The sequence below is a fragment of the Bidens hawaiensis genome, unplaced genomic scaffold (assembly GCF_021521415.1).
Source record: "Bidens hawaiensis isolate Kalapana, Puna unplaced genomic scaffold, B.hawaiensis_p1.1 tig00062103_1, whole genome shotgun sequence".
NCBI lineage: Eukaryota > Viridiplantae > Streptophyta > Magnoliopsida > Asterales > Asteraceae > Bidens > Bidens hawaiensis.
This window is the reverse complement of record NW_027501137.1, coordinates 19338-40229: the sequence shown is the minus strand read 5'-3', so window position 1 is coordinate 40229 and position 20892 is coordinate 19338. Positions and strand designations below refer to the sequence as shown.

The 20892-nt window shown below is 35.8% G+C and overlaps 1 protein-coding gene and 1 pseudogene across 1 annotated transcript; both read right to left on the bottom strand.

The window, feature by feature from the left end:
• Positions 1 to 4447: 4447 nt before the first annotated feature.
• LOC143603537 (PR5-like receptor kinase pseudogene) lies at positions 4448 to 13982 on the bottom strand (annotated as a pseudogene).
• A 3548-nt stretch (positions 13983 to 17530) lies between these two features.
• On the bottom strand, positions 17531 to 18236 carry LOC143603536 (uncharacterized). The gene is made up of 2 exons (XM_077080317.1): positions 18202 to 18236; positions 17531 to 17960 (listed from the first exon to the last, which is right to left on the bottom strand). Exons 1-2 carry the CDS (start codon positions 18234 to 18236, stop codon positions 17531 to 17533), a joined length of 465 nt encoding a protein of 154 aa, XP_076936432.1.
• Between the last annotated feature and the right edge of the window lie 2656 nt (positions 18237 to 20892).

Here is a 20892-nt window from a genome sequence, read left to right as displayed (position 1 = left end):
GAAATTACTATTTAAATACTTATTTTCAAAATTGTGTTACGAATTTTGCTATCAAATTTATGAAGGTGTTTTGTATTATATCTTTTTACTCAATTTTGCTATGAATTTTACTACGGTTTTTTTTTTGCAACGAAATATTTGTAGCTAAAGCGTAGCAAAATATGTCTGTAGCTAATCCGTATCTAATTCGTAGCAAAATTTGCTACCGATTTTGTTCGTAGCAAAAATTCCGTAACAAATACTTTGTGTAGTATACTATTATTATATTACTTCACTCAAACACAATTCCATTAATTGCGTGGTTGTGATGTTGCTCGATTAATTGTTGATTGCTACGCGATTTATGTGTTTACTGCTTTTATGGTTGGTTGGAACCTCGTCCTCATCCTCATCCTCATCCACACAGTATGATCATACAACGTTCGAGTCGGCATGTCCGAATCTAGTGGCATGTTCAAAAAGACACACTTATTGGTTACGAACTTATCCGAGTAAAAATGTCTGAATCTAGTGGTATGTTGAAAGGAAACATATATTTACTTATGTTAATTGATGCTACTTACTAACGTAGTGAAGTGTTTAATTCTCAATATTATTATTATATTTACACCAAACTGTGAATTACTCGCTCAACATGTTTTATTGATAAATTATTTTTGCGCATAATGCAGGTTGATATAGAAGTTATTTGAAGTAAAGACATAGATTTAGACTTTAGGCTAAAAATTATAAAGTTTAATTGTTGTATTTATTTCTTTTTCATTTGAATTATTTGTGTATAATTGTTGTAAATAAATAAATTTAGATACTGACACTTATAAATATTTTAGTGTCTTTGAGCTATGTATGATACAAATATTGTCAAGCTCCGGCATGTTTCACCGTTAGGTTGGGGTGTGACAACGATGTGCTCACGGGTTCATCGGTAATTGTTGAGGGATTACCAACGGAAATTTTGGTCGTATTCAAACTGACAGGTGATGACGGATTATTGCTTATTTGTTTCAGTCGTTTATCGGTGTTAGACAATTTCAACGGACTATCGATCCACCATCCGTTGGTAAAACTTTCAATAAATAGCAACTCAAACTTGGTAGTAACCGTTAGATTTCATGCAAAAAAATGGCAAGCAGCTTAAAGGGATGGCATGGAGGAAGGGTGTCGGTCACCTAGTTTGTCATTACCAGCAACGAACTTTGTATGTAATATGTATTACATACTACAATCAAATTCTTGCAAATATGCATTCTCCAAAATAAGCCCATAAATACTTATACAATGGCTCGCAAGATAGTCATTCAATTCAAATGGGATGAATTTAATATAAAGTAAAAAAGGAAGGAAAATCACTACCTAATATATAAACATTTTTTTACTAAGATGGGAAAATTGCGGCTACCACTCCAATAAATGGTCCTACCCAAATCACACATGTGTGAATTAAAAAATAAATAAAAATTAATAACTATTATCAACAAATTCATATGAAAGTTGTATCTTAAAGATGCATAAATAGGTAGAGAGCTTTGATCATTCAATGTGTGGTCTTGTAATATTGCCAGTTCCCAAACTTCTTGATGGGTTATAACCGGTTTGGTTATAGGTTATGACACGCATCAAAACCGAAATTGAAGCACAGCTTTTTGCTGATCCGTCATGGCTAAATCGAACTATTGTTTGTTGTTTTGTTTCCATTATGTCAGTTAATTCAGTTAGTATTCGGTTGTTTTCTCACCCTAAGTATTTTTAATTGTATTGTGAGGACTAATTTGTAACACACGAAAGCAATAACATCTCAAGAAGCTGCTTGTATTCTTGTATTAGCTTTCAAGTGATACAAACACCTATTTGTGTCAGCAATCGAAAGTTCCCTATACAAGTTGACTGTGTATAATCGATGGACTGAAAGATTTACTTGGAGCACATATAAGCCTCTTTTGCCTCTGGAAGTCGTGATATCCCGAACGGTGAGGTTAATTGGTTTATATAAGGCAAACCCTTATTTTTGCCGACTTTAAGCATCTTCGCGTATCGCGAAGATGCATGTCCAGCATCTTTGCTTATTGCAAAGATGCAACTGACTTCATTTTCAGATTCGTCTCGTTGAGAAACATGAAATTCATATATTATGAGTCTTGTAACTCATTTTCTAGGCCGAGATATGCCTGATTTACTAAAAGACACTTTTCTGGTAACCTATCTTGTTCAGTTTTCACTTCGGCTTCAAGTTTCTCATCCAATCCTTTCCCGAATCCTTCTTAACCCTCATTACATGTTTCCCCATGCTTCCATCATCTTGAGGCTTTCTTAATCTTCATCTGGATGGCTTTGAATTAGCTCGTTTAAGCTCCATAACTTCCAATGTCCTGAAAACACATAGCAATGTTTGAAGTACCAATGTTCATTCATTTATTTACCTAAATATAACTAACTAATATATAATAATAATTAACTTTTACCCAACAATCAATTATTCAATATTCGTAGCTTGTAACTGATTTCATTTTCTTGTATTTATATATACCTCACTATTATCAATAACAAAATCGAGTGTTTGATTATATTCTTCTTTCGATATTGTGATTGATTATTTTCTTATTATGGTGTCGGAACCTAAAGCGCTCCCATGAGATCCTTCTGATCCCAACTTCCGGCATCGACTTTCACCACCCGCTGAAATTATTAACTTGCTGCCGCCTCAAATTTCTCAATCAAACTTACGTCCACCAATTTCCCCGTGTTACGATGTCAAGTTCTTGCTAATCTCTTCGGGTTCGATCTCGACAAATATGTCGACAACTCAATCGAACCTCCATCTCAATGGCAATGCACTTTTCCGTCAACCTAATGTTCCCCTCCATCTCTAAAATAATTTCCGACGACGCACTTCTGAAACCCCGAAAAAATTAGCCTTAAACCGTGGTTAAGGTAATAGTGATTATCTGAATAAAATATTGTAATAAATGAAATAATATTTTTTATTCCAAAGTATTCAAAAATATGTGTGTTATATTTAGCTACATTCGAAAAGTTTAAATTTGTCGTATAGCGGACACTGCACATAACGAATACCGGCGATACTCCGGGAAAATTGAAAAATCCAAAATAGTCGGGAATGACCCGAAAAATTATATTGTTTGTAAAAATAGTAGACATGAGTGATAAACTTATTTTTAGAATTTTTCGTTGCACGAAAAATAGTAAGTTTATAGGTAAGAGCCGGCACCCGACACTGTATGAACCCGAAACACAATATCACCAAAAATTATGTTCTTAGGATCGTTGCATCAGGAATTTGAAATTGGATAAAGTCTGACAAAAATTAGTAGCAACGGAGTTCGTTTAGATAGTTAAAGTTCGACAACGTTAAACTTTTTAACTAAAGACTTTGTTTTAATTAACTAAAAACCCACCATATCACTTTCAAAACTCCCTCCATTGCCGGCTCCATATTCTACAAAAATCTCCCCACCTCTCCATACAACCAATTAGATTTCTTGTAATCATTTAATAATCTTCTAAAATCTACCAAACTTTTCTATACCTCCACATATCTATTCTATGATTAACAACTCACCCTACCTACAATCTTCTTTTATCTTCATATAGCCGAATCATCACCACCATAACCTTCCATCTTTCTCTCAAGAACATTAACCAAGAACTCACCTGTGGAGGTTGATTAATCAAAACACCACCATCTCACTCCACCTTAAATCCCCAACTGCCAAAAATCAAAAACCCATACAACCACCACCACCCAACCGTTGCCACCCCACCCCCACCCTCACTTCACCTTACATTTTCATTTCCATTACCATGTCATCTCACTAAGGTTTAAGTTATATTCAAGGGTTAAGGAAAAAGAAAGTTATAGGAAGGTAGCTAAAGACCAAGGAAACTCAAGATCCATCTTTTCTTCTTCTTTATTATCTCACCCAAAAACTAAGGTAAAACAATTGTTAAGCTTTGATTTTTATATGTTCTGTTACTTAAATGTTTCACACTTTGTAAAATCCAAGCTAGATTGTAAATATGGTGAAATGAAAAGTTGGCTTTGAGTATGTGTGTGTGTGTGTGTCGTGGGGGTGTGTGTGTGGAAACCCAAAACCCACATGCATGCATATACACACACATGTGTCTATGATTATTATGCTTAGATTGGTTCTTGAAAGATTTTTGGATATATATATACGCACACACACATGCATGCATAGAGAGAATATAAATAAGAAAATGTTAGGTATTTTGCTCTTTGGTGATTATTGTAGGTGAAATTATTATGATTAGGTTATGTATGTGATGATTTTGTTGAAACTTGATGACTAAAATAGGTTCATGTTAGATATTATGCAAGTTGAAAGACTAAAAATAACAATATTAAAAAATATTAGACAACTTACTAAATAAGGAAACTTTATTGAATGACATAGTGGATATGTTTGTTTTAAAAAGTATTGATCATGCTACTATTAAGTAGGACATTATATTAGCTAGTTAAAATGATTGAATGTGATAAATAGACTAAATACAACTATGTTGTTATATACTTAACAATTGACACTTAGGTTGCATGCTAGCTTTATACACTTGAATGCTTGAATTTGCATGCACGGTGAAAACTGAAAAGTGATGTGATATCATAACATGCATGAAAAGTGATTGATAAAATAATTAGGAGAATGAAGATAATATGGCACAAAATGATTGGAAGGGTATATGTTCTATGTTGGATTTTAGTGTAGAATGCAAAGAACATGCTAAAAATTGAATTTTTGGCGTCACATGAGTTGAAAGGGACATGTTATATTATGGTTTAGAATCTGGAAAATATAAGTATTACCTACACATGTGATATGATAAAAAGAACATGTTCATATATTGCTATAATTTGAAGGTTAGGACTTGAACATGTCAAAACTTGAAATTACTAAAAGGTTGTGTTTCGTGCTAAGTGTTTAAACCTGGAAATTTGAATCACATTTTATGTTAGAAATATGTGTATTAAGTGTACAAAGTGTTTGATGGGTTTAATTTTTCTTAAATTGCTTGTCGGTAGCTACAACAGTCGAAAAATTCGACTTTTAACGCGAACCGACAACGGTTTCGGGAACTGTTTTAGAAACAGCCCCTAAACCCAAATAATATATATACCTTACATAAGTAAATGTATATGTTAAGGTCAATATGGAATAACTTGGTCTTTGACGGTTCGTGTCGCGAAAACCGACCCGGAAACATCAAAATTACTAGTTTTGTGAAATTAATAACTAAACTAAGAAATGAACTATTTTAACAAAATAACTTATAAAACCTGTTATTTTCACACCTAAAGTATTAAAGATAATTAAAAACTTAATTTTTACAAGAAAAATTAACCGGTTCACTGATTAACGAAAAACCGACAAAACCGACAAAACCGGAATACGATTTTTAAAGGGCCTAAAAATATTGGTAGATCAATCGGGGCGACGCCCCCCACTCTTCCAGTCGCTCCGGTTGAAAAGGTAGGAATATTTTGATTTTGGTATGTATGAGGTTTATCGTAATGATAGTCATGCATGTGTTGTACTCTTTGCTCGTTTACAACTAACACGTTTTGTTTAATAAATATATTGCTATGTTGGAAAACGTTGAAAATTAAATTCCCATTGAAAAGAATGGTTAATGATGGAAAATTATCATTGAGAAATAAATAGATGTAAAGTCGAGAACTGTTACATTCCGGTGTTAATTGAGAAACTCACCAACATTCGTGTTGACAAAATTTTTTTAGCATACTTTTCAGGTAAATGAGAAATATGGAGGCATCTCGAGGGATGGATGGGATGGAACCGAGAACGCATGTGTTTTGATGATGTGGAACTTGTAGGCTCGTAATAATAATAAACTACGTAAAATATGACATGTGCACTCTGATGAATAAACAAGCCTTTTAATATATTTAAGCGTTCTGTTTCATGATTTGTCTATCGGCATCTGTCATTACCCAAAATTAACTTAGTTAAGTCTTCCGCTGCTAAGATAAGATTTTCGGGGTGTGACAACACTGTTCCGTCGACCCACTGTTCCCTTCCACCACTAACATATTTTCCGGCGATGCATTGTTCCGTCGGCCCACTGTTCCCTTCCACCACTAAAATATATTCCAGCGACGCACTGTTCCGTCGGCCCACTGTTCCCCTCCACCAATAAAATATTCTCCGACGGCGCACTGTTCCGTCAGCCCACGGTTCCTTTCCATCACTAAAATGTTCAATGGTCCATTTTTGGCCGACCCACTCTTCAACATGTTAATAAACTGCTATCCTCTTTCTCATGACAACACATATTTTTTCTACACCCCAATCATCCTCCCATTCTCCATTTCAACTCCACCAAACCAAACCAATAACCATTAATTGGTTTCCATCCAAAGACCAACACACACCACTCTACCAAAATCTTCTTTTCAAGATTGGTCTCCTCATCATCCATCTTGTGTGGGAGGGGGGGGGCATATTAGAGAACATAACCATTAACGGTTTCACTCCAAAGAGTTCATACAAATCTAATATTTATAATATGTAACTCTCGTTTATATTTAGATAGTTTGAATAGGTTTAATTAGTTTTATTCTGTCTTTATTATTCCATATTTGTAGCTTGTAATCAATTTCATTTCTTGTATCTATACCTCACTATTATCCATAATAAGATCAAGTGTTTGATTATATTCTTCTTCCGATATTGTGATTATTATTTTCTTATTACTTGCGAGCTGAATGAAACATATATAATAAAAGAATTGTGTTTAGTTGCTTATAATTCAAAATGCAAAACCATCTGGTTGAGTCGCCAGATCATAATCTAGCTATACTATTAAAGCAACATAAGTTGTTTACATAGCATTAAACTAGACACTCCACATAGTATGCTAAGTAGATGTCATATCACTATTTCCTATTATATTATGACCCAAGACCCGTCTTCCTATTATAACCCATAACCCGTAAGACTTTATAAAATTTTGAAAAATATATTATTGTGTGATACGGGTTTCGAACCCAAGACCTCATGTTTCAAACCAAATGCGCTTACCAACTCACTAAAATGGTAATTGTGTTTGATTTCCTGACTTAACATATATAAATGTGATTTCTTTTCAAGTATAAACCAATAATATATTTAATTGTTAGCATTTTCATAATTCACAGTATAACATTGTCTTCTCATATCTCTTTAACACAACCATTTAAGATTGTTCATCGTGTCTCTCTTTATTTTAAAATATAATATATTTTTATTTATTTTTTTTTACAACAAAACCTTAGTCTTTGTAAATTTAATTTTTAAATCTGTGACAATATTTTGTTATAAATATCATTTTTATACACACATTATTTAATACAACAATATCGGTATCAATGTTTTATTTGAAATAAATCAAACATTAAGATTTGTTTTTCAACTTAAAATTATAGTACATAATGTATAAAAAAATTTAATAAAAAGTCATAAATAAAAATTATTATATGAAACAATTGAATTTATGCAATACATATAATAATTTTTATTTTTATTATATTTTTCACCCATGTGAAAAAACGGGCTCTAACCTATATAGATACCAAGTCAAATAATGTTTTTTTAGATCGTAACAAATTAAAATTAAACATGACGATTAAGCAGTGGGATGAACTTTATAAACTCACTCAAATAGTAAAAGGATATTGTATTGTTATTATTAGAATAAGAGCTCAATCATATCATTGATTGGCATCATAATATTGTAAACCGCTCAATCATATCATTGATTGGCATCATAATATTGTAAACCATTTACTATAGCATAATTATAGGAGGATTCCTAGGATGACCATTGACTTGTAACCATTATATATTGATTGTAAATAATGAGATGAGATCAGAGAAAGAGTTACAAACTCTAACATGGTATCACACCTCTAAAACTCCTTTCTTCGATCCTGATAACCTTTCTTCTTGAAATCGCCGGCCACCATCTTCTGTTTTCTTTTCTTTACCCTAAACATGGACCCGAAAACACATCCCGCCATTACCGTGTCCAATATCAAAACATTCATACCTATCACCCTCGAAATGGACAACAGCCAATACTCCTCTTGGGCTGAACTTTTCAAAATCCATTGCCGGGCGTTTCAAGTTCTCCACCACCTCTCCCCACGCATCACAGCCACCTCTTCCACTGAAGCCACCTCTACCAACACTACTGATGATGATGTCTGGGATCGGCTTGACGCCATAGTTCTTCAATGGATCTATGGCACCATCTCTAACGATCTTTTAAGCACCATCATACGACCCGACTCCACCGCTTGCTATGCGTGGGTCGCCTTACAACGCATTTTTCATGATAACCAAGCCACTCGTGCCGTCCTTCTAAAACAACAATTCGCCATTCTGAAGCTTGCTTCCTTTCCCAACATGTCCGCATATTGCAAACAGGTAAAAATAACTTCTGACCAATTGGCGAATATCGGGTCCCCTGTAACCGAATGTGACTTGGTCATTCAACTCATCACCGGATTATCCGAAGCCTATAGTACCATCGGTGCAATCATTCAAAATACCAAACCATTCCCATCTTTTTATGAGGCCCGGTCCAAACTTATCCTTGAAGAAACAACTAAAGCAAACCGAGTCGTCACCGAAACAGCCCTACACACAGCAGACACTCCACCCGAGAACCCTCCTCCACAAACTAATACCACTCCTTCTTACACCCGAAACACTAGAGGACGAGGCCGCGGACGCGGTCGCGGTCGTGGCAGACACCAATCTTCACCACAATGGACTCATTACCCATGGTTTTCCCAGCCGACAACTACCCATAACCGCCCTCCAACTTGGTCGCAACCCACTGGTTATTTTTGGACCTCTCCACCTTGCCCCTATCCCACCATTACACAGTCTCGACCACCAACATCACAGCAAGGAATCCTTGGCCCTCGCCCACAACAGGCTTTCACGGCTTCAGAGACTCCATACATGCCTACAGCTCTTGACCAGGCCTTCAATACTTTCACTTTAAATCCACCGGATCAAACTTGGTACATGGACTCCGGTGCAACAGGTATAATGACTCACAACTCTACTAATCTCACTTCTTGTTTAAATAATGCGTATCAACGAAACATTACAGTCGGTGATGGCAAAACTATACCCGTTCATGCAATTGGTAACCATACATTACCACCACCCTTTCCAAACTTCAAACTAAATAACGTCCTTTTTGCACCAAAACTCATTAAAAATTTAATTTCGGTTCGCCGTTTCACCACCGACAACAATGTTTCAATCGAATTTGACCCGTTTGGTTTTGATGTGAAGGACCTCCACACTCGGAAACACCTCCTTCGATGTGATAGCACCGGTGATCTATATCCGTTAACTCCACCATCAAGTTCCAAAGTTCAACCTTCTAATGCTCAAGTTTCTTCCTTTCTAGCCGTGACCCAAGACATTTGGCATCGACGTCTTGGCCATCCCGGAAATAATATTCTACGTTGTTTAAAGTCTACTTTAAATTTGTCTCGTAATATTCAACTTTCTTCTATATGTGAACCTTGTGTGTTTGGCAAACAAATAAAATTTACTTTCCATGACTCACATTCACATACACATTTACCATTTGACATTGTTCATAGCGACTTATGGACCTCACCTATTCTTTCCTCAACCGGATGTCGATACTATGTCCTATTTTTAGATGACAAAACAAATTATTTATGGACATATGCTCTCACTTCCAAATCACAAGTTTATTCTAAATTTCTAGCATTTCACAAATTAATAAACACCCAATTTCAAACCACAATAAAATGTTTTCAATGTGATAATGGACGCGAGTATAACAACTCTTCTTTTCATCAATTTTGCACTTCTAATGGCATGCAATTTCGATTTTCATGTCCATACACCTCCGCTCAAAACGGAAAATCGGAGCGTAAAATTAGATCAATTAACAACATCATGCGTACCATCCTATCACATTCATCCGTACCTCATTCTTTTTGGCCCCATGCACTCGAACACGCAACATATCTATTAAACATCCTACCCTCCAAAGTTCTAAACAACTCCACTCCCACTTTCTGTCTCTATCACCGCCACCCTTCTTATGACCATCTACGCATTTTTGGTTGCCTTTGTTATCCCCTTCTACCTTCCAACACAATCCATAAACTAGCCGACCGCTCCACTCCTTGCGTTTTTTTAGGCTACCCTTCACATCACCGAGGCTACAAGTGCTACAACATCAAAACCAAACAAATTCAAATCTCACGAGATGTCATTTTTGATGAAACAGTGTTTCCTTTTGCAACTCAAACACCACCCACCTCCTCTTATGACTTTCTAACCTCCACTCCATATCCCTTTCACTGGTCTACTTCTACAACCCCAACTCCATTTCCTCCAAATACCTCGTCTGTCCCAGCCAACCCTCCTCACATCCAACACCAAACCAGCCCAACACCCACACCAAACAGCCCAACAACCAGCCCATTAACCACCCCTACGGCTCAACACCAACCCACACCATCGCCTTCACCTTCACCACCTCCACCCCCACCGACTCGCACCATGAACACCCGCTCCATGTCGGGTATCTTCAAACCTAAAACTCACTTTAATCTAAACATGTCAACCACACCTCTCCTCTCTCCTCTACCAAAATCAACCACCGAAGCCCTTTCCAATACGAACTGGAAAAATGCCATGACCGACGAGTTTCGTGCACTTATTGATAACAAGACTTGGGAATTAGTACCCAAACAACCTGGTATGAATATTGTTCGTAGCATGTGGATTTTTAAACATAAAAAGAAAGCAGATGGCACACTAGAACGATATAAGGCCCGGTTAGTGTGTGATGGTCGTTCCCAACAAGTTGGTGTTGATTGTGGAGAAACATTTAGCCCCGTCGTTAAACCGGCAACAATTAGAACAGTGTTATCTTTAGCTTTATCAAAGTCGTGGCCTATACATCAACTCGATGTCAAAAATGCTTTTCTACATGGGAACTTAAATGAAACGGTTTTTATGCATCAACCAATGGGCTTTCGTGATCCAACTTATCCTAATCATGTTTGTCTACTCAAAAAGTCTCTTTATGGCCTCAAACAAGCACCGAGAGCATGGTACCAACGGTTTGCGGATTTTGTTTCACAAATGGGTTTTCAACATAGCCAATGTGATCATTCATTATTCATCTTTAACCAAGGTCCTCAAATGGCATTCATATTATTATATGTTGATGACATTCTGCTGATAACATCTTCCGATGACTTAAGAAACAAATTCATGACTCGGCTTTCTAAAGAATTTGCAATGAAGGATCTCGGACCCCTTAGCTACTTCCTTGGAATCTCGGTTACACGGAACTCAAACTTTCTATTTCTTTCGCAAGAAAAGTATGCTCGAGAAATCCTTGAACGAGCCGGCCTCTCGGATTGCAACCCAGCAGCCACCCCGGTTGACACACAGAACAAATTGAGCAGTAATAATGGGACACCGGTTGACAATATTACACAATACCGAAGCCTCGCCGGCGCGTTACAATACCTCACCTTTACCCGACCGGACATCTCATACGCAGTTCAACAAGTATGTCTTCATATGCACGCCCCTAAGACCACTCATTTAAATGCTCTTCGAAGAATTCTAAGATACATTAAAGGCACAATCTCATATGGTCTTCACATTCAACCATCCTCGACATCCTCTCTCACTGCTTATACCGATGCCGATTGGGGAGGGTGTCCCGACACACGGCGTTCAACATCCGGTTATTGTGTATATATGGGTGACAATCTTCTCTCATGGTCCTCCAAACGTCAACCCACTTTGTCCCGCTCAAGTGCCGAGGCTGAGTACCGTGGCGTCGCTAATGTGGTTTCCGAAATTTGCTGGCTTCGCAATTTACTACTAGAACTCCATCACCCTCTACAACGCGCCACCTTAGTCTACTGTGACAACGTGAGTGCTATCTACCTATCCGGTAACCCAGTTCAACATCAACGCACAAAACACGTTGAAATGGATATTCATTTCGTTCGTGAAAAGGTCGCCAAGGGTGAAGTTCGAGTTCTACATGTCCCATCACGGTACCAAATAGCCGATATTTTTACAAAAGGGTTGCCAAAGGTTCTATTCGACGATTTTCGAACCAGCCTCAACATCCGTGATCCTCCCGTTTCGACTGCGGGGGAATATTAGAATAAGAGCTCAATCATATCATTGATTGGCATCATAATATTGTAAACCGCTCAATCATATCATTGATTGGCATCATAATATTGTAAACCATTTACTATAGCATAATTATAGGAGGATTCCTAGGATGACCATTGACTTGTAACCATTATATATTGATTGTAAATAATGAGATGAGATCAGAGAAAGAGTTACAAACTCTAACAGTTATAGGAATGCATTCAATATTTATTTTTAAGCTCAAGTGGACCAAATGGGAAAGAGGTGACTGATATCTAGAGGTGACATTTTTACCCAAACACAAATACTAAACCCAACCTGAATTAACTTGAACTAGAAGATCGAACCTAAACAAACCGAACCCAATTAATATGGAATCCAAAACCTGAAAGTGATATTCCGGTTGGTAATTGGATTAACTAAAGGTTAATTGGGACGTAAACAGCACATCCCATACTCCATGGAATAACATATAGCAGAGAAATATTTAAATGAACAGATATTACCAAAGTGTCAAGTAGAAGAACTAAAAGGATGCAATGAATATGTTGATGGGGAACAGATACATCTTGATGGAGAAGAAATATAAGGTTTTGGAGGGATTTCAAGTGACTCTAAGTCCCCTTCTAACATTTCCAACACCCTAGTGATTGCCGGTCGGATCAAAGGATTAGTTTGTATGCACCACAATCCCACAATAATCATTTTCCTTACAATCCTATTTTCATCATCACTTACAATCTCACTCAGTCCAAGTTGTTCTTCATGCAATTCAATCTTTTTATATATCCAATGAGGAAAGTATACATAAACTCCAACCTGTATGTTTTTCCTGCCTCCAACCATTTCTAGAATCATCATTCCATAACTATAAACATCTGATTTGTGAGAAACCTCTCCAAAATTTCTAGAAAATAGTTAAGGAGCAATATAACCAGGTGTTCCTCTCGTATGAGACATGGATATCCTGCTTTCTTTATCAAGGAACAACTTAGCCATGCCAAAGTCGGATATCTTAGGACAAAAGTCATTATCCAATAGGATATTGTGTGGCTTTATGTCAAAATGTAATATCCTCTTGCTACAACCCCTATACAAGTATTCAAGACCTCGAGCAAACCCAATCGCAATATGGTGTAGTTTTTCCCACCCAAGTTGGCTACTACTCGAAGAACCATGGCTGAATATGAACCTCTCTAGGGAAATATTGGGCATGAACTCATAGATCAAAGCTCTATGATTACCCTCCAAACAAAATCCGATAAGACTTACAATATTAACATGGGAAGTCCTACCAACACTTGCAACCTCATTAATGAAATCTTCCCCGCCACCTTTTATTTCCTTTAAAACCTTCACTGCTACTAGGTATTGGTTTCTTAGCACTCCTTTATACACGGTACCAAACCCACCTTGGCCTAGTTTGACCTTAAAGGAATTTGTTTTCTTCTCAACTTGTGCGTAAGAGTACCTTTTTGGAGCTAGGAATTCATGATTCTTTAGAAACATTTCAACTTTGGCATTGTACTTTGCATTTTTTTTCTCCTTCCAACTTTCCTTTTTAAGCATAAGATTATAATGGCACATGTTGTTATAAAGCCTACGCCAAGTGCGGCAACTGTCAAAAGACTCAAGTTGATAAATAAGTTTGTTCTCAAAAGTGAAATAGTAGGTTGGCATGACAAATTAATATGTAGGTTTGTGATAAATTACCCAATACATGAATCTTCCCGTGCAATTTTCCTCCTGCATATACAAACGATAACATCAGAATATCATTTCCCAAATAATTTTATAGGGAAAAGTTAAAATGCGAACGGAGACAAAAGTGAGAAGTGTGAGAAGGATTTGTGGTCACACAAAAAACCCATAAAAATTGAAATCAAATAAAAACTCAAATATAAATATAAAACAAAAAAATTTAAAAAACCAAAATGTTTTCACTGTCATTCCTATTGCAACAAAAAAAAAAGCCGAAAAGACAATGCCTAAAATGAACAAATAATACAATGATAAATAAAAAAAGACACGGTATGTCGCAAAATATAACACAATACCGAACAAAATATAACATAATGTTGAGTAGTATAACACAATATAAAAGAAAGGCACAATCAATGACGAAAATAAACAAAAAAGAACAATGATAACTAGAAAGACATAATGATTTTTTTTCCTTAACATTGTGTCTTTTTCAAGAGATATTTTTTATTATTATTTTTTTTTTTGAACGAGGAAAACGGTGAAAACATTTGTGTGTTTTTAAATTATTCGTTTTCTTATTAAATTTTGAATTATGATTTTTTTATTAATTTTTCATTATTTTTTAGGGTTTTTCTTTTTGTCTATAAATCCTTCTCATACTTCTTATTTTTATCCCCATTTGTAGAATAACATGACTTTGATTTTCTATATATTTTTTACTACAGAAATAATATATTATTTATTTTTGGAATGTTTTGTCCATCTAAATTTAAGGAAATGCCCCTTTTAATATAGAAACAATTTTATATCAACATACAACATTTGCATTGTATGCGACGATTACTCTTTGTGCTATGTATGGCCTTATGCAAATTGTTGTAATGCCCGTAAATTCTCAAGAAATAAAATCATTTGTCCGGCTTTGTATTATTGATGGAATTTTTATCTTTCGAAGTTAGGGGGGCTTGTTGTTCTTTTCGAAAATTCATCTAGTTAACTTTGGGATCAAGGTACTAATTTCAGCAAACTTAAGTGACCAATTAAGTATAATCCAAATTTTAAGTCACAACATTAACCCTAGTTTTCCCATCAGCCGATGGATACTTTCTCCTCCCACTTCCCATTCAGTTTTCGTTCAATTCAAGCGTTCGAAGCACATATACTTCAATTTGATGTTAGTTCATTGTAAATAAATCGCTTATTGCTTGATTGCTAGTGGTTAGAACTGACTCTAATTCTTAATTCTATATTATGGTGATTTTAAGCCGTCGGAGAGTGATTTGGGGTCAAGATGGTGAAACGATTTAACCCAAGTAAAATCCTGCAAGTTGTTTTTGGTTTTCTTACAGAAATTCCGGCTGCGGAAGATGGCGGAAACAGTATAGGGTGGTGGTGCTCGAAAGCGCGGTCGCGTGGAAATATTATTTGCTCGATTTCGAGTTTGTATGACCAAGTTATTAGCAAAACAAGAAAGGGTTCACATTCCGGCTGACGATTCATGGATATGTGATTCGCGCGAATTAGAGTATGTATGGTCAAATTGTGACCATTTCAATTTTTGTTGCGTCGGTATTTTAGGATGCTGTACATATGGGTTCAGAGCGACTTATACTTGAAGTTATGACTCCGTAAATCTTTTAGGTATTGTTTGATATGATCATGGGATGCGAGAAAATTTGTCAGGAATGATATTTGAGGATGGTTTTCGGTAACATTATTTATAGGTTATTTATACGCGAACGGATGTGTCGGTTGTGCAAATTGGAAACCTTGTGAAGGTTTTAATTAGGGCTTTTACTTCTATCAACTTCTAAGTTATGTCATTAGCTTCATATACGAATTTCATGGCTATTGTTTTTGATTTTGTCGGTCAAGTGCGTATAATTTAAAATTAGGGTTTTTGTTCGTCTAGATTTGGGGATTTTATGATTCGTGTGTTGTGTGACCAAATTTACTATCAATTCAGTTCTTAAACTCTTATAATGACTTATTGTATTATATTTTATGAGTTTTTCATGATTTGGGGCTGAATTGGTTGTCAATCACACCATCAAGTTCTTAAACGCGCGAATTCGACTTCCTTGAATTGAACCGGGTGAAGTTGTGTAATCTGTTTCTCAATGATTGTAATTGGTTTAAGGATGAATTTAATAGGTATAAATGAATTTGAATAATAAAGAGCTTCGGGTTGGTTTGATCTTATTAGAACGTTTCTTTAGGTTTTGGTTTGGTTTAGTTTATGGATTTTGCAATTCGCATGTTGTCTGATGAAGTTGACAACCAATTTAGGTCATGAACCCCTATGGGGACCTATTGTATTTTATTTTATGACTTTTTCGTGATTCAGAGCTAATTTGGTTGACGATTAAACAATCGAGTCTTTAATGCATGAATTCATTATCCTTGAATTCAATCGAGTGTAGTTTTGCACCCAGTTTCTTCCCAATTTAATTAGTTGATGAAATGTAGAATAATCGTCTATAAAAGTGATCATGAACTCCACTCCACCAAGGGATTTTTGTTTTACCAGGCCAAACACATCTGTGTGAACAAGATCAAGAGGCGTCATGGTTTTCATCTTTGATCTTTCAAACGGCTGTTGGCAAGCCTTACCAAATTGGCAACCTGCGCATACCGTTTCATTTGAAACTTTCAGTTTGGGCAACCCATTTACTACTTTTTTTCTTGTCATTAACTCGAGTCTGTCATAACCGACATGCCCGAGTCGTTGATGCCATAGATCCGTGCTGCTTTGGTTTCTTGTTTTCTCGACATAGGCTGATTCAGCAGATAACACATACGCAATACCTTTCTTTCGCCCCGCCAACATTAGTTTTGACTTCTTCTCACGTTATTGGGCCCAAACAAAACATATTTCCCGGACTCGGTTATTTTTGGTGCTGAGATCAAATTCTTTTTCATTCCGGGCACGTGATATACATTATCAAGAGTTAACTCGTTTTGGCCATATTTATTAGGAAAATTCACATTACCGATGTTTGAGATCGAATGTCTCGAGTTATCCGCAATTACAATGACCCGGCTTCTTTCGTACTTCTTCGGGTTAGATAACTTACTCTTGTCTCTGGTAAATTGGTTAGAGCACCCCGAGTCAACGATCCACTCGTCAAGGCTGTTCGGCTGTTGCTGGACGGTTACCGTAAGGGCTTTGACATCTTCAACTTGAGCTACATGGGCCTCGGCATCCCATGCTTGCTCGTTTTCAACCTCGGCATGATTTCCTTCTTGTTGTTCTTCCCGACAATCCTTTGCATATGACCTCTAACACCGCACTTATGACACTTCCATGGAAAACATTTGTTGGTCTTGTTCAATTTCTTATCGCCGACCTTTGTATTCTTTACTGTAACCCTTGTTTTTATCCCAGCCACTTTTCTTACCTTTGTCACGTTTTTTATACTGATTATACTTTTGTTTATGTTTTCCCTTCTTGACATAAAGCGCCTCGGTCTCGTTCTTAACCGACACCCCGGCCACCTGTTTTACCAGTGCCTCTTGACCCGCTAAGAGGTTTTCAAATTCAGTTAATGTGGGCTGGTTGGCCAGCCTTGTATTGCAGTAACAAAGCTTCAGTACTCCGGTTTCAACCCATGAATGACAATCCGTCTCATTCGTGGTTCTCCGATCTTCGACTGTGGGTCCAATTCTCCGACTTCTCGGCACAATGCCTTCACTTTTCTAAAGAACTGTGGTATCGTTAAATCACCTTGTTGGGTTGTCATTAATTCACTCTCCAACATCTGTAAACGAGCATCATTCTTTTTGGAAAACAATTGATTGATGGTATCCCAAGCTTTCTTCGGTAGTTCTTGTTCTTGAAAGTGATCCAGAATCTCTTCCTCTATTGTTGTTTTGAGGATGAACATGGCCCGCCCATCCTTAATCTGCCACTTACCGATTGCTCCATTGATATTGTTTGCTGGTGAACGAGTTTCGGTTCCATTGACAACGTTCCACAAATCTTGTCCTTGAAGATAAGACTTGATACCAGTTGTTAAACTGGGGAGCCAAATCACATGAGTACACAGGAGGTTTGATCGGAACACGATCGACTCTTTTTGTTTTTATTCAATTGCAAAAACAAAGTACATACTAAATAAACAGAGAACAAAAGGGGTTATATACCCGAACAAATCCTATTCTACTTAGACTCAAACTCCTAATTCAAAAACAAATAATAATTATCTAAACTTAAAAGATAATAATAAACGAACTTAGTCTCCAAGTAATTCAAACTAACCCTTCGACTTTATTAATCTCCTCCAACCATCCCATTAGAGATTACCATACTAACCGTTTTGGCCTGTTAAGGTGGTATTGTTACAATTTTTGCACCACCACCCTTAGAGTGACTCTAGAAATTCATTGTCAATTGATTGAGTTTTTTTCAAAGTCACACAAAATACTTGTTATAACAATTTTTACATAAAATAAAGAAATCATATTTAATTATTACTTATCAAATTTCAGTAATAGAAATGGGTAGCAGGTAGAGAGTGACGTTTATGTATTTTGTAATACAACATGTTATTGCAAATTTTTTAACTCGATGTAACACCTAAAGCATTTACAAAATGAGGTGCACAGGATAAAATAAGTGACAGAATGAGGATGAAGACTGATCCAACGATAACTAGAGCATGCAAATAAAACAAGTTAAGGTACATATTTCTACATGTATGTATGTATATGTGCAACAAATAATCTCGGAGAGGACGTGTCTCGGAGAAACAAATAATCTCGTGTGGGATTGGTGATAATCATGTGGAGCTTGAAAAAAATTGAGAGCCTAATGTAGCCTTTTTTTAGTAGGCAAACACTAAGAGAGAGAGAGAGAGAGAGAGAGAGAGAGAGAGAAAGATAACAAGACTTTTGAGGCAATTTTCTTCGCTAATTTTTCAACGCAAATTTACAACTTAAATAGGAAATAATGTAGTACGACAATGTAAACATGGGATCCTAAACTTTGTGCAAGAAATATGGAAAGTGCAGGTAGTGGTGGGACAACTCTCTAGCTACATGCATGCATTAAGTAGTCTAAAATATACTTATTATTATATAAATATTTTTTATATTTTTAAGACTTTTGAATCAGATTTTTACTAAATATTCTTCTTGATTGGCTTATAAGTGGGTTTTTAAGGTTCTAAGAGATAATGAGCTAAAATTGGGTACTTTTACAAAACTTGAGACAACGAGCTAAAGCAAAGTGTTTTTACTAAGCTTGAGACGGAAGTGTAAATATCCGACTAGATTTTAGTTATCATTATTATTATTATCTGTTTTCTTTATAAACTTGAAATGAATGATTTATTAATAGTATTTAATTAATTTAATGATGATTAAATTGTAAAGGAATTAATTTATCTTGATTCTAAATTATGAATGCTAATTAACAGTGTTTGTTTTGCTAGGTATTTGATTAAAACAAAGAAGAACAAATGGATGCGTACTCTAATTCACGTCATGAAGAAGAAGGAAAGTGCATAAACAATAAGAAAGTCTTTTACATATTTGGTGCAGAGTGATTATATCATACGTGACCGACTATCTTAATTAAGTGTTGGGCTCATCAAATAATTCATCGGTCCACTAATAAGTCATAAATGGGCCATGAATGAATTAAAGGACAGGGTTTTGAAGGTCGGTTAAGGAGGCCACAGAAAAAATTATTAGGTGGCAAGAAAGGTCGGTGGGGTTTTTTATTTATGGAGAAAAGGAGTTGAAGGCAGGAGGGACAGGAGAGAGGAGGTTGCCCTCGGCAGCAAAGATATTAGAGAAAGAATATTTTGGAGCGAGTTGTTTATCACACAAGATGGGAGAGAAGATCCGTTGGTTTGAGCCGAGAGCGTTTGGGTTTAACACATACTCATCCAAGCATTATTATTTGAAATTATTTATTTTAATTTTGTTTGGATTTATTGTTTTCGTCATAAATCATTATTTGAAATTATTTATTTTTGTTTGTTATTGAGTATGTTTGTTGGTTAAATCCCTAAACCATCTAGATTTATGATGAACTTTTGTTGACATTGTAGTTTAGTTTGGATTATGCGTTGTGTTTATGGTTTATGATTAAGTAAGACATTTATTGTTATTCATTCAATGCATGTGCGTGCTTAGGATTGTTTGATGAATTTCATTGTTTCATAGTTTCCTTGGTGATTGTTTCATATGATAGGATTCTATGATAGGATTCTGTTAGGTCATTTATTGTGTGTTTTTGACTAGTTTGTGGTTGATTTGCAATAAAGCTTTATCAGCCTTGTTTATCTAGTCGAGTGAATACTTTAAATTACTTTTGATATTCACGCTGTAAGGTAGGATTTCTTGTAGAAGTACCTGTCATAAAATAAATTAGCCACCGTGAGAGGTTTAATTTAAACCGGTAATTTTAATAGTTTATTAGGGTTCCATAGGTGTCTCCTTGAGAAGGGTCGAGGGTCCTGTTCCATAACTTAGCATTTTCCTACGATTTGATAATTGATGCATTGGGGATTCTAGACTAGGTGGTTGTTTGTCATCATCTGAATTAAGTCTAAGTTCTAAGTCGAGTCGTTTTTAGTTTTATTAATTAATTTTAATATTAGTTTTTAGTAAAACCCCCCCTTAAAATAATAAATAATTAAATAGTCTTGTCAGTTAGTAGAGTTTAATTAATTTAGCTAGTTAACGTAATTAAATAGTCTCGTGGGCTCGATATCCGGACTTACTTAGCTGTACTAGAGTCGACCAGTTTACTTGCTGATTAATAGTTTAGTTAAGTTAAAAGTCTAGAATTATTACTTAGTGTCTAGATTAACATAATTTTAGTTAATAATTTATAACTACTTTTAGCACATCAATGCAAAATAAAACTTGGGAAAGCAAATAACAACTTTGAAATATCCAATGGTTTTAAACGGATATTTTGTTGACTGTGTCATTAGCT

Bases quoted from the DNA above. Each gene is read 5' to 3' on its own strand.
- LOC143603536 (XM_077080317.1), bottom strand. From the start codon at position 18,236: ATGGGATGGTTGGAGGAGATTAATAAAGTCGAAGG. The intron at 17,961-18,201 runs GTTAGTTTGAAT...TTGGCTCCCCAG, and splicing joins GAGATTAATAAAGTCGAAGG to TTTAACAACTGGTATCAAGT.